Below are 15,398 nucleotides of genomic sequence, written 5' to 3'. Positions count from 1 at the left end.
CTGGGGCTACGCTGTAAATGGTATCAAAAATAATCTAGCTGAAAAAAGGCAGTGTTTGGGAAGAAGTAGCATTGAGAAGTGGCACTGAGAAAATAATGAGCAGACATGGACAAAGAGATGCATGGAGACTCTGTTAGCTGATTTCATTGTGAGGTGAAGTTCCAGGTGAGACTAAAGTGAAAGAGTGATGTTGGTCTGTGACAGCCTTTCAGCTGAGGTTTGCACGGCTGTGACACCTATGTGCATTTTGGTACCACCTCTGTTCAGGTAGCATCTTGCAGGTATGCATTTGCAATCTCCATTTAAAGTTCCCTGAAATGGAATCCCTCAGTCTTCCTTCAACCACAAACAGAATTTATAGATTCCTAAAATCTTGCACAACTTTGCACAAAGATGTTGTTCTGCTGATAATTCCCCCCTACCCCCCCAAAAAAAAAAAAAACAACAAAAAACCATCAGCAAAACATCTGAGAACTAGATTAGTTTTTCCGTGTGTAGATGATGGTGTTAATGATAACCTTATTTCTGACTCTTAGGCCCTAAATTGAGGTGCATTTAATCCATTGATATATAAAAAAAGGATATGTGTGACTTTCCTACAATTCATATCTTTTCCTCACTTTTTTTCTACTTGCTGTTTTCAGAGGCTGCCCCAGTTCAGTTCACCACAGTCCCATAAACATTTTCAAAAACACAGCAAAGGAGGGTAGCAGGAGGGGGTGTGAGGGTGCAAATCAGGCTGTGGACTGCTCTCTTCTACAAAAATGCCAATTTGAATATCTGTCAATCTGCAGCTGAGGCACCATTTCACACCTAGCTAAACCAATCGTTTCCTGGGACACCCCAGTGCCCGCGGCCTCTCATCTCTCATGCTGGGCTTAACATTTCCAGAAAAACCAAAGCAATTTGTTTGGAGACAGCTCAGCCTCTGTGAAATGAGGTGGGAAAGTGGTGGGGCACTGAGGGGAGGGTGTGACTGGGGCGACCCAAATTTTTATTGACCTAAACAGCTGTGGAGAGTTAGCACTGGATCTGGCCTGCCCACCCCAGAGCTACTTCTTTTCTCCTTCTCCTGGTCTCAGCACTGACCTGCATTAGGTCAGGGGAGGCTGCTCCCTCGCTATAGTCCAGGAACTCGGCAGCAATAAAAGCTGCTGTCTGGTGGCTTTCCTGCCTTTGCAAACGCATGGTCTTATCTCCCCCTTTCTGTCAGTCCTGCCATTTTTCTGTACCAGTTGCCTTTTCCCTTCTTTTCAAAGGTACTGGGCTTTGTCTCTTCCTGCTGCATTTATTCTCTTTTAAAGTGAGTGAAGTGATATGCTGAGCAGGTCAAACATCTTAACAGCTTCCCAAAAGCCCTGTCACCTTCCATGCCCTTCCTCGCAATGGAAACATTCAAGGTATTTTAATGTCATACATTAGTATTTGAGCATAATTGCTGTTATACTTCAGTAATTTCTGACTTACGAGTTAGCAAGGATGGTTTTATTCTGGATTTGGGAGAAGAAGAACACCGTAGCACCTGCAGAGCATAGGAGTGCTTCAGCCTTTGAGCATGCCTAATGCCACAACATGGGTGGTGAGTGGGTGAGGGTTGGTTTTAAAAACCTCATGGACCTTAAGCAAAGGTTCTGCTGAAGTCAATAGTATGTTACTTGATGGATAAATGTTAAATATATAGTAAAAAGGTTCTGTAAATAAAGTTGACAAAACTATTGATCAACATTTTTGGTTCTCTATTTCAGTGTTTTATTCAGAAGTCTTGACTTAATTAGTTATATCTACGTATGGAATAACTACAGACTCTTTGAACTGCCCTGGGACTCACCATGGACGTGGTATGTGACACTCCTAGGAGTGGACTTTGCATACTACTGCTTTCATCGCATATGCCATGGTAAGAGTTAATGAGTTTTTAATGTATTATATGTATTTTAATATATTAAAATACAAAATATATTAGTTATTTTTTAATAAAATGAGGTATTTGGTTACTTGGTATTTTGTTACTTAAACTAAGCATATGTAGCTGCTCTTCTTCCCAAGGATTAGCAAAGACTCACTTTACTTTAAGCGTGTAAAACAGTTTATCTGTGATTTTGTGAAAAGAGGTAGCATCATTTTGAAAGCAGTACCACAGCGAAAGTGAAGTATTACGAGAAAAAAAAATAGAAAATACATAAAAAAAATAGGGTTAGTATCCCTATATGCGTGTATGAAAAACACAGCACAGTACAGATAACTATTTCAGAAGAACCATGTGGATGTACAAAATGGAGAGCAGTAAAAAGCAAGGTGGCCAAAATAATGACAGGACAGCTGGCTAACTTAATCTATTTCTGTGTGTTTTTAAAAATCTTTTTAAACATTCAGTCATTGTTTAATTCGTAAATGAATAAAACTGTTTCTATACTTATATATATATGGACATAGATATACATGTATGAATAAGGTATTTTAGAAATCCTGCCTGCAATTAACACTTGATTACGTAAATGTGAGCCTTGCCTTGTTTTTGTTTAGAAGTACATTTTTAACCCTACCTGCTTTTATACGTGAAAGATAAAAAGCACAGCTTAGAAAGGATTTAACTTATATATTGTGATAACGGAGCCCATGTAAATCATGCCAGTAATTTCTGTAAATATACACTGCAAAGATATAATAATTTAAATTCCTATGTATCTGCCTTGTTACGTATTGCTGTTCTATAGCGACAACATATTTTTGCTCTAGCCTTTTATATCCTATCTGAAAATGCAATAGCGCTTTCTATCAATATTAATTTTGGGCCTGATCTAAAGTCTGTAGCAATGAAAAAAGAATCTTGTTGTTTAAGAGAGTTTGGAGTTTGGACTGGGCTTCCCAAGGCAGAGCGCCCACAGCTCACAAAAGCTGTGGTATCTAGTAACGATAGTTTATGTAATGCGCTTTTAGAATGGGAAAATGTTTGGATGCCAATAGGTCAGCAGAATATATGGAAGTAGGTAAGAAAGGAGCCTGAGCTGCTGCGGGGAGTGGGAGGGAGGAAGGGTCCCTCCCGGGTGGGGATGGCAGGCGGGCGGGTGGGGGTGAGAACAATGCAGGGTGGGTGCAGGGGGACAACAATGGTGGGGGGACGGGGCGGGAAGCAAGGAAGCGGGGGGAGCTGGAACAATGCGGCGGGGGGGACATCGCAGCCGGGAGCCGGGAGCCCTGCGTGGGTGTACGCGACACTGGGAATATGCTTCGCAAACAATGACATTAACAGTGCTGGCAGGGCTACAGCCTCAGGCTGAGAACAGGACCAGAGCGGGAGGCTATTCTTGCATTTTAAAATAAAAATAATTGCCTTCAAGTGTTAGAAAAATCACTAGCCTGGCTGTGCTTTCACTGGAGTCAGTGGTAAAATTCCCACTGGCAGAGAAGGGAGCAGGGTCGGCTCCGTGCTCTCTAAAGCAATTGCACGTATTTCTGTTCCTGCAGCAACTTTGCATTTACTCTTGTCTGTTTTTCTATGTTTTGAGGGGATTGCACACTTTGAGATTAATCTCGCTAGCAGTTTTAGAATTAAAATCCAAACCAATTCTGTCTATATGTAGTGGAGTTGAGGAAACGCGAGTAAGAAAATGCTCCTCTTGTCTTAAGAAGGTCTCAGTGCTGAGCTGTTCTATAAATGTTAATTTACTCTTCTTCAGGTTACAGAAATATTGTTTGCTGTTAGGTCTGGCTACTCAGCAGGGAACTGATGCAATGTTGTAGAAAATCACTCTAAATGGAGATTTTAGCTTAACCAACACTCTTTTTTCTGGTCAAGTAATGATGAAATCCGTAGCACAGCAACACAGCTGCGAAAGTCGGCTGCTTCGGAAGTTGCTAAGGAAATTTAAGTGTAGGAGATGGTTTTAAAAAGTAAAACATAAACTCCTGAAAAATACCTTTGCACTTTAAGAAACCAGGGCACTGGAACAGTCTCTGGTACAAGCAGGCAAAACACACTCTTGCACTAGAAAGTGACAGGGCCTGGTGATTCAGGCTTGGATGCTAGAGTGAAGTTAAAAATTAATAGCACATGTATATCCCAGGAAATTCAAGCTGTGTGGGCTTATGTGTGGGGACGTAAATAATAGCACTAATTGTTTCAAACTGGAAAACTAAAATTCAGATACATTTTGCAGTTGTTCCTTAATACTTGATATAATTTTGATACTAAGAATCACAATCATCAAATAGATTTTCCTCTCTCCAAGCAATAATTCGATAACTCAGCCCCCTGACTTTTTACTATCTTATTTCAAGTTGTCCATGCAATAATTGGATTGTCCATTCTGCTATTTGAATAGATCGTCTGAATCATTACAGATTTTAAAGTTTCTTCTGTAGTAGAAACTCTACTATACAATATGAAGTTTTTACTCAGCACTTGGGAAGCTATTTTTTCCTCTTCACTATATGCGTGTAATAGCTATTATCATAAACTGAAGTTATACAGCAACAAGAGGAAGTATTTTTAGGTGTGATCTCATTTTGCAAAGGATGGAGTTATTCTAGGTATGTGCTTGTATTTTCCATTGTTTGCAGTAGCCACTGAAAAGTTAGAAAATAAAATGTTTCACCACTTCTTCCAGCATTCTTCTGGGCATGATCCAAAAGCCATGGCAGTCAATGGGAGTACTTAGTTAGCCACTGCTTTTTCTCCTGGCGTTTTAATGAATTTATAAATCAATGTGACTTTTCCCTTTGTTTCAGTGAAAACACCCGTTATGGCTCTACTACTAAGAAAAGCAAGCTGTAAAAATCACAGGGTTTATTTTAATTTTTTTCAGGGAAGGATATGTGTGGGTTTGAGGGATTTTTACCTGATATTTTAATCTAGCATACATGGACTACTCCTCAAGTTTCCTCTCCAGGTGCAGAGCCCTTGCAGCATTAGTTACCCCTGCTGGGAAGGGGGCTTCGGCGGTCCCAGAGCAGTGTCGAGCCCCAGCCCTGGTGCAGCACAGCCCTCCCTGTGCCTTGGCCTCGCAGATACTCCTGTTGCAGACGCATGACAACGGCAGTAAGGAATTTGGAGGCTCTGTAAACTAATTTCTTCAGCAGCCACACCTTTTAATCAGGGGAGGAAATCTAGAGGCTTCCAGACCCATGCGAAAACAAGAGAGACTGGCTTGTGCGGAGCCCAGGTGCTGGCTGCGGGGTGGCGGGGGGTTTCATGGCAGCTCTGGTGCAGGGGGCTCTGCTGGGCCCGCGGCACCCCCGATTTGAGCAGGGCCCTCGTCAACGGCTGCGCTCTCAACCCTATGCCTCAACAGCGGGTAGTTGGGAACTGTAAAACTCCATTTCTCTGTGTAGGGGAGTAGTTTTTAATCTACATGTCCCGGGGGGTTGCGTGCCACAGAGGAGTGTGGTTTTCTGTCGGCCAGGGGACCCCTCCTCTCCTCTTTCAGGCCCTGGAAGAAGCTGTCCAAGTCTGGCAGCCAGCAGGTTTCGAGAGCCTGTCTCTTTTTAACGGCAGCTTCCAACACCTCTTCTTTTGTTCTCCTTTACTGCTGGGGAATTTCCATTGCTTCAGTGTCCCTCCCCTCAGACAACCTGGGAGAAGCGAGTTTCCTTCGGCGGGGGCCAACCTCCCCCAGCAGCTGCATTGTTCTGCCAGGGCCACGGCGGCCCGTAGCGGCCGCTCGCCCCCATTGTCCGCTGGCGGCTTCCAGCCGCCCTGCGGGATACGTGACACGGTCCCTGTCAGCGAAAGGCCGAGCCAATATGAGCTGATGGTTTGAGTTATGCACAGAGTTCGTAAAATAGACCTCAACTGATAAGTATACCCTCGACAGATTCCCCAGCTGCTACATAAAATTTTGAGTTAGTGGTGTGTCTCTTAATAATTCTGCGTTTATTTATGGCGGATGAGAAATAAGCCTTCTACTACACCAGGCATATTCTGGAGCAATAGACTCCGAGCTTCTCAGATTCTCCCACCCCACAGGACTGACCTCTTTTCCAGGGTCAGAGGACAAAGGAGAAACCCTGAAAACTCTCTTCATCTTTGTCCCTCAAGAAGGCAAGAATTGGAAGCTTTGTGAACTTTTCATCTCCCATTTTATAGGATTTTTAAAAAAGGGGGTTCTTTTAGCTGTGACTTACATTGCTTCTGCCTCTTCTCCGAGTAAGTATCTTTTGTTACAGTTTCATAGAAGAATTTCTGACTTCAGAAGTTTCTGGCCGCTTTTTCCTACACCATGCTACAGTTCACCACCCACTCAGTGCTGACAAAAAACCTCCTGCACAGAGACTATGTGCCTAAAATCACTGAAATAGTCCATGCTATAAAACAGGGTTGTGCTGAGTTTATTTCTTAAACAATCCAGCTCAGTTCAGTAGTCATGGGGTCCACTTAGCCAGTGGTCAAAGACATAAGCAACATAAGCCAGATTTGCTAGCACAGGATCTATGGGGTAACTGGAGACTTCAGAGAGAGCGGAGAGGATTTTCTGGGTCAATAGTGCACAGGAAGGTAACTCATTCTTTTATAAGGATATAAGAGTGGATAAATTGGGGCAGGTAGTGTCTCAGGATTCATGCCATTGAAATTACTGGAATGGGCAACAGTAAAAGCTAGTCCTGTTCTTTCTGCTAATTATATACGAAGTCTGCAATAATAATCCTAATATGTTATCCCTTCGGACACCCGTGCAATGCGGTGTTCACTGTTGAATGAGAAGGCAAGTTTTACCTTGCAAGCTTGTTAAAGGAAAAGACAGCAGGGCTCAAAGACTCTTCAGCATCTACGTTTACTGCTCATTTTTGGAGGGTGTATTGGAATCATATGATCATGCTATCTTTATTTATTGACCCATTCCTGCTTTGAAGTGGTCCTTTCGGCTGCATTTTATAATGTATTTGTCTGAAGTCAGTATATTAGAATGGACTTGTTAAGTAGATTTTTATATTAAGAATTGATAGTATATTGAAATGATTTTGGATTTAAAGGATTTCAGATTTATGAGAAATTCATTATAATAAAATGATGTCTGACTTTTGTTATTGGAAACATGGTCAGAGACACAAGGTTTTATTTCAGGGAAACCTGTATTCCCCTAGAAATGCAGTAAATGACAACGCTCTTTTACATGGCAAAGGCTCCCTTTGGCTGGCAGGGGGGAGGGTTGGGTGGTGGTGGTTTTTTAGGCTTGTCCTTGCATGTGGGAAAATGCCTCTGTTTACCTGACTAGAAATTCAGTACCATATTGATTATCCATCATGAAACAAATTTAATTCCACCCCAGTGAAAGATAGAAAACTTTGGGAACTGTCAAGCAATCGGATGAAGCTCTGCTCTTTTTCTTGTCACAGCTTGTGTTGATTGCAAAGGGAATTGATACCCAGTGATTAAGAGAAAAATATTCTCGTGAATTTTAGAGAAAACATTTTTTGCCATTCTGTCAGTTGTTTTTTCTTGTATTTTAAACAGGCTTGGGAAAGCAGGATATTAAAATGCTGACTCTGCTGGCCTCACAAAAAGAGCAAAAGCAAGAGTTGGTTGTCATATTTTCTGTTCTGTCTTCTGATTGATTCTAGTCTAATACCTGCAGACAGCATAACATGAATTGAAAATAAATAGAGAGTTCATGTGATTATGATTCATTCCCTGCCTTCCAACTCCACTGTAAATAAACTACATCATTTGTTATTTCTGTGCTCTTGTTTTTATATCTTCTACCTTTCTCTTACTTTTCGGAAATAAGAGGTGCTCCTTTACCATGTGTAATCGAATTTTCCAAGCAGACACTGAATTTGTAGAAGACCACAGTCAATCTTAGCAAACCAAAATGTTGCCATTCCTCTGACATTTAAATGTACATTTTGGTTGAAAAAGTTCACCTGAAAACAACCTCAGCTGTAATGAGGCTTCCTGACATGGAGTGGTCTAGGGTCCCATAAAATTATAGGAGCCTGCTTGTATTGTTTTCAGGTTGTTATTGTTCATAATAAGTTCCTGTTGTTTGAAAGACTGATTTCTTGTATACCGGCAAGAATAATGTCCTGATATGAGGTGAGGTTCACTCATTTAGTTTGTTAAATTTATCGTGGCACATGCAGATATCACAAGGCCCTTCCTGTTTTACTTTAGAAGCTGTGAGATAACAACAGGCTCTCTGAAAAATCTCCGTAACCTGAAGAGTTTAGAAGATGGGAATAAGAGGAAATCCACTAAAGAGTTTTTACTTAATTTTAATTTCTGAATATCCAAAAGATGTTTACAGGTAAATAGATTTTCTAAATATGTGATATACCAGAGATTATTAAGCATTATGGTAATAACAAATCCACCAACAGACTGGACAGCAGGCAAAGTGATCATCTGTGGCTTTTTAGAACTGCTGTAGGATGTGGTCCAGAGTGGGAACATGATGTAGCAGAGGGTAGGACATGGCCCATGGCTATAGGCAAGGAACCAGCCTCCATGGTCTGGGTTCAACATCTAACCCAAGAAGACATAAACGACTTATCTTTGGATGATGGGAGTGTATCAGGAGAAAAGTCACGGTACACTTGCTGTGATTTTTGTAGGTTTTCTGTAAATATCTGGTAATTCTTTTCTTTGCCACAAGATACTGGGAGAGATGGATCTCCATGGTTGTTATGAATTAGGCCTTGATGTGAGTATGAAATCAATCTTTTTTAAAATTTTTTTGATCATGTCAGAGACAATGTGTCTTTTACATACCATGAATATTTAAATATTAATGAGTGAGCTGACACTCTTATGACACAATTTTTATAATAAAAATTCAGGTGGTAATTCCATCTCCTTTCAGCACTGTTTATCTTTTCTCAAGCTCCCTCAGTGAAGAGATCTGGCAAGCTCCCCGGTACAAAATGAAAAAGAAAACATATTCCTCCATTTTCCTTGTTAGTCGTCTTTTCTTATGGTTGGGAAAGGGGCCAGCACAAGGTTAATACTCCTTAAATATCACTCAAATCCTGCTTTGAGGATTTACATATTACATCGGCCGTCTCGAGGCTCTCTATATAGACATGTGTTAACTAGGGGTACCTATGGGTGTCTGGAGCATAGAATCTCATCTTTTTCCTTCCTGCAGTGCCTCGGTTGTCCCGGAGTGCACAGACTGGGGAAAAAACACTGGATCTGCTTGCACAGAAACCAGTTTGTAACATGCTTTTACAATAAAACACTAGAAAATATAAAAGAAATAAATATTCAAAGCCGTGGGGAAAACAATTGTTGTTCTTTTTCATCTAAATTTTTTTTCGAGGTGGTAACACCTAAACTTTCCAGGAAATGTGCACAGTGTGTGGACTAATGAGAGGTTGTAATGAAGAAATCAATACACTGCACACGTGGCTGTTGTGTTTACTCCTGACTATTAAGCTAACCTGATGGAAGTGTCATTGCACATGAACAATTTAAAACATTATCTTATGGGATGAAGAGGGAGACAAAAGTTTGTTGTAAATTAGCGTGGGTTGACCACTCAAAAAGACAGCTGTTTTCATGCATTTGTATCCTTGGCTAGTGCTGCCCTCTAGTCTGCGTTTGTGCATTTTAAACGGGGGAAAAAAATAATCCCTTTTTAATCTGAGTGGAGACATGAGTATGAAAGCATCTAACTCACTGTGCAGAGAAACAGTTCATTTGATATGCTTTTCCAAGTGTGCTGCTGAAAACCAATGAAATGGTGCATAACGCTTGTACTTCTTAAGGTGTTAGAGAACATACAGTAAAATGTAAATTATCCAAGTGAACCTTTTTGCAGCTAGTGAGTGTGGGAGAGGAGAAACTAGTTCTTCTGCAATAGTTTGAAGATTTTATTTTTATGGGGTTTTACCTGAAAAAAAGGTTTGAAATAGTTCTATTATATACACTATTAGATCTCCTAAATGTTATAGAACCACCTTCAACCAGGTGACTTCATAAACTGCAGAGAGAGACCGGATGTTTGGAAGTTCAACTACTTGTTCGAGGAAAGCAGTCCAGCTGTGGCTGTCTTCTCTTCCTTTTTAGTTTCTATCTTAAACTTTGAATATGTATCTTATGCTAGAAACTTATAGTAAGTGAAAACCCACCTGAGAATACATGTTCTTATTTCCCTTGATCTGATTTTAAGCCTTGTTACTTATTTCAGCTAAGGGCTTCTTACTAAATTAGAGAGAAATGTAAAAATGGTCACTAATATCTATTTCCTGAATAATTTGCACACAAATCACTAGATCCAGGCTCATTTGAAACACATTTCTTTCCTAAACCCATTGCAATGACTTTGGAGATGCTAGCTCTTGGTTTCTGATGCAGCAGCTTTGCACGCTTTGCAAGGCTTGCTGGAGGGATTTGTCCTGGGCTGGAGGGATGTTTGAAGAGAGGCAAGGTTCATTTTTATGTCCCTTCTGTTTTGCCAATCTATGGAAATCAGCAGATCAGCAATAAAAGGCACCAAATGTAACAACAGTTTTTAATTTGTGATATGAAAATGTGATTGTAAGGAATTAGATTTAGAGTAAAAGCACACGTCATATAATTCCTCAAACAGCAGCAGTGGTAACTATTTCTTGTCACTAAGTTTTAAAGTAGAAGCAGAGGCCTAGAGAAATAAAAGACATTGTTAAAACAGATGGCCCATTGAGATCCTTGTGCTGCTTCTGTTATGAAAAGAAGTTGTTTTTCTCCTGCTGTGCTAGTAAAAATTGCCTGGTCATTATTGCCCTGTTTGTCAGTCTGTATAGTTTTAGCCTGGAGAAAGAATGCACAGAACGCTATCTCTCTGCATCCTTGCTCCGAAGCAGTACTTTACCTAATAGGCACTATGAAGGTCTATGGTACTCTGTAATTTCAAATAGCTCCTTTGAAATGTCCTTTTAAACACTTTTCTGCAGAATTTAGCTTTGGAGCACCTTCACAGTCTACCTGCAGGGAAAGGTAAGGTGGCTCCTGGGGTGCGTTTGTGGTTCTATGGCTGGGGGATGTGGAGCACAGATGTGGACCCTGCTCCCCTCCTGGGGAGACAGTCGGCTCTGAAGGGCTTGGGCTTGTACTTATGTTCCCCAGTGGGACGTTGCTTAAAAACCTCCCATTTCTGGAGCATTGGGACCAAGGACATATCAGAAATACCATTGTTATTTCCATTTCTTCCAAGGACACATGCTCTGTATGCACATTTTTCTGTAATTTAAATACAGTTTTCCACTGTGTTTCCATAAATACAGGTGTGTTTTATGCATGTACGCATAGAGATTTTTTTTTTATTATATTTGGTATCAGCTTATGTCACTGTCTGAAATATTTCCAAGTGCACACAATCAATCATTTCAGAATTAGCTAAAAGAAAAAAAGATTGTTCGTTGCTAATTGCACCCTCAGTTTTACTGACTGATATGCACTCCTTACAAAGAATAGGTGCATGATTATTTGCAAATTTGAAAAGGGTAGTGTTTTTTTGCTATGAGTAAGAAATTTAACATGACTTTTTAGAGCAGACTAAAAGTGCATTCCATCCCAACCCCCAAACGGCAAGCTGTTCCTTTCAGGATATTACTCAGATTTCTAGAAGCTGGATGTCTGTAATAGTTTTCCTTGCTTGCTAAAAATCTAGTGAGGCCATTTACCATTTAAAATACTTTATTATACGTTTCAAGATTGGCAATTAACATTTAAAGTGTGTTTGGAGCAGACAAAACATTATTGTATCTGGACAATGTTCTTTGCATGTATGTTTCCTTCCATGCATCTTTATTGCCTTAATTAAAGTACTGAAACTGCCAAAAATGCTTTTTGAGTGTAGGAATGGCAATCTTTTCCACATTACACTCTATCTAAATTGATAGCGTGCTGGTGGAAAGTGTAACTTAATAAAAATTACTAACCAGACTTTTTTTGCCTTTATTTCTCTTTTTAATAGATAAAATTATCAGTAAATCTTTTTTTTGGCATAGCTTTTTTTGTTTATTTGTTTGTTTCAACCAAGGATACTTAACTAACCTACAGTATTTCTCAATCAGTTTTTCTCAAGAATCAGAAATTGTCAAAACTGAATGAATTCAGCAAGGTTAAATATTTTAAAGGTAAAATTACTATTTAATCCTAAAAATGAAGACATGCTCTAAACAGAACATAAACATCCTGTTGCGAGAAGATACATACAATGTTCTCCTGTTTAAATCTATATGAAAGACAGATATCCTAAATATCCATATAATAATTCAGCTGTTATTATGGTATTCACAGTTGGATTCCCCAAAGCACTTGGATTTTAGCATTGGGTATTGGCCTCTTGGCTACTTGTTTGGTGGCTAAAAGGGAACTGAAGTATTCAAAAAAAATTATTTCTGTTTCTGATAAACAAAAGTTGGGAATAATCAAATCATATTGGGTTTTATGCATGGGGAAGTGGAAGCTTTAGTAGGGTCCAGGAGAAGGACCCTACTAAAACCCCTCAGTTTTTAACTTTCCAGAAGCTCTTGCAAACTTTTCTTCTGAAAAAAAACCCACGATCATACTCAGCCTTTCTGATGAGGACAAGTAAATGGCAGTCATTATGCAGACTGTCAGTAAAATGAAGGGAGCATTGCTTCAGACGATGCAGAGCACCCTGGGTATCTGGGCATGTAAAACACGTGTGACACATTTTTACTTTTAAGTTTAATAAAATTAGGAGAATTCCTTTCTATTTAATAAATGTACATCACAGATATCATTGTTGTTCCAAAGAGCGCTTTGCCATATTGTAGTTGTAAGTTCAGCAGTGGCAAAGCTATTGCTATGTAAAAAAACGGGAAGTGCAGCCTTTGATTGTAATAACACTATGGCATGCGACATGTTTTCACAAGGAATCATTTCAGAAATCAATGACGTCATGTTCATGCTTTCCATCAACTGGAAACTGGCCTATTAAATTGAGACAGCAAAAAGTATGATTTTTTTTTTTTCTTTTACAACACAGTGGTGTAAGGAAAGTATGTGCTTTATATGTGCATCATATATTTTACATGCTTTTATATTTTATTTTATTTTAAATTATAGTCACTATTAACACATATGCATGCTGAGATCCTAAAAAGTTTGCAGTCATAAAAATAAAATCTTACCATTTTTTCAGTAAGGTAACCTATAGTGTGTTACAGAAATAAAAAGAGGAGTTTTTCACCCAAAACTGTCTTTTAATTTAATATACTTTTGACTGGAAGTTACTTTCTGTTTAAAAAAAAGAAAGAAAGAAAAAAAGGAACTATTTCTGAGTTGTTTGTTGCCTAGAAGTGATGTGAGGCAGGAAAGAGCAAACCTGTCAAAGCCAACTCTCAAGTCTTTCCCACTCTTTGGGGCTTTGCTCTTCTCCCGATCTCTCTTATCCACTCATTCTAATGTGAAATTTCAATTTTTTTTTTTATTACAAATGTTGTTTTGGTACCTAAACACATATTTTATTTGTTGATGTGAAGTTGAAAAATAAATCAAGTATCATGAAGAAATGCAGAGTTAAGTATGTAAGCTTGTTATGTCACTAACAACTTTCCTTGTATCATATGGGTAAAAAGAATACGAGTCGTGAATACTTTGCAGCATTCCTATGGGACAAATGACAGTGTGCAAAGTGCCCGCAGTACATATCTAAAGTAAATTCATACAAATGATAGAATTTTAAGAAACCTTAATGTTAATTTTTGCTCTTTTGTTGTTAAATATGGTATGATTTTTAAGTTCAGCTCTCTTCTAAGAGCAATTCAACTTCACCAAGCAGAGTTAAGTTGGAAAGCGTGAAGCTGGTTCAAAGAAATAACAAAGGAGAAGTGAGTGTAACCTCAGGTAAACAATGGACTTCAAAAAACCTCATTGCATAGCTTGAATTCTTTATTTCTTGTCCAAAATATTTTGCTAAGCAATTTCAGATTGGATACCAGGATGGTGATTTGGAAATTTTAAAGTCAGCAGTAGCTTTAAATTACTACTAATAAGAAAAGCTGAACTCAAAATTAGGTGTATTCGGAAACGATTGACATTTCCCTTTGATAAACATGTATCTTTGGTAATCATGTTTGAGTGTTTTAGAGTGGTTTTTTTCATAGTTAAACTGCAAAGTATTTTGCAGAGGAGATGAATTTCATTATGCCTCTCTGTAAAATAGGGGAAGGACGGCATAGGCAGATGAAGAGACTTTCTTAGAATGGTGGCAGAGCAAGGGACAAACTCTGGGTGAGGTCTTTGGGCTGGTGCCTCCAGTCTAAAGGCAGTGCTTCCACTACAGTTTGGCAAGTGAAGTTCTTGGGGCTATTTAATGTAATTTTTTAATTTTTTTAAGTGAATTAATACTCACATTTCCTGTTTTGTGACTATCCCAAATCTGAAGTTTATTTGGCATAAGTTTTGCTATGTAGTTTATTCACAAATCAATTTGTATTCTTGTGATTTGAGTGGTTTCTTCTGGATGTATGTAAGAAAGTAAAAAAAAAAAAAAAAAAAAAAAAAAAAAGCCTGTTTAAAGATGTAGGATATTTTGCATGCATTGCAGATATGACTGTGTAATAAATACAATTGCATATGTATGCTCCCTGTAGCTACAGAAGTACGTATTCAGAGAATAAAAACCACACTCAAAGGAATCCAGACTGCTTATTTTTATACTTACTGATATCCCAGGGAAAAAGGTAAAAAGCAGTTTATAAAACCTGGACAAAAGAAGGATGTAACTTTTTTTTGTAGTCCCTTGGGCTGAATCTCAGCTGAAATAACTGACAGTTTTTGGACTTACTGAAGGAAATGATGAGTGAAGATAAATATCCAGATGTTTGCTGGCCAGATGTGTAAGGTTACGTTTTGGAAGGCATGAATGCTCTACCTGTGTCTTCTCAGAAGGAAGCTGTAAATAGTAAACATGCTAAATTTTTATTTCTACAGTTTGGGGGAAAAAAAAAGAGGTTCAAAGTAAAACTCTGTTTTGCCTTCGATTTAGTGTCTTAAGAGCAGATGCAGGTTGCCCATGCAAATTTGCACAGCATACAAGTGGATTTTTTTTAATGGCCATTATGTCTGCGTGGCTAACTTAACACCCTTTGTGCATTGTTCTTAATTTAGGGGAGATGCAGCTTATGGAACTGTCTTAATTTTCCAGCAGTAGGAAATAGGTGTGTCGAGTCTTTGAAAGTTTCCTATTTTCTGTTCCCATGTTTCAAGACGCTTATTTACAACAACAAAAAATTTAAACCTTGACTTTTTCCCCTCTTTCCTCCGCCTACGCTAAGTCTCTCCCTTTCCCACCTAACGTACAGATCTGCTTCTTTTCAAATAAATTGTTGGAAGCGGCTGCCTGCTCATACAGCAGCACAGCTCATCTCAGCTTGCGCTTGCTCTCAAACTTGGGAATAGGAAAGAAAAGTCTTGTTAAAGTCAAGTAAATAACTTAGCTGCTAAG

General features: G+C 39.1%; 1 protein-coding gene across 4 annotated transcripts in view; it reads left to right on the top strand.

Moving 5' to 3' along the window:
• The window catches only part of AGMO (alkylglycerol monooxygenase), a 193,690-nt gene that overhangs the window by 19,164 nt on the left and 159,128 nt on the right, over positions 1 to 15,398 (top strand). For 3 of the 4 annotated variants that reach the window (XM_074574790.1, XM_074574788.1, XM_074574789.1), the window contains one exon: positions 1,746 to 1,897. In XM_074574790.1, the coding sequence (XP_074430891.1) occupies positions 1,746 to 1,897 (152 nt within the window). Of the gene's footprint in view, positions 1 to 1,219; positions 1,401 to 1,745; positions 1,898 to 15,398 lie in introns of those variants that run through there. The other variant, XM_074574791.1, reaches the window with a different exon arrangement.

Source organism: Larus michahellis, chromosome 2 (genome assembly GCF_964199755.1).
Source record: "Larus michahellis chromosome 2, bLarMic1.1, whole genome shotgun sequence".
Lineage (NCBI taxonomy): Eukaryota > Metazoa > Chordata > Aves > Charadriiformes > Laridae > Larus > Larus michahellis.
The sequence above is the reverse complement of the archived record's forward strand: the minus strand, read 5'-3'. Positions and strand labels throughout refer to the sequence as shown.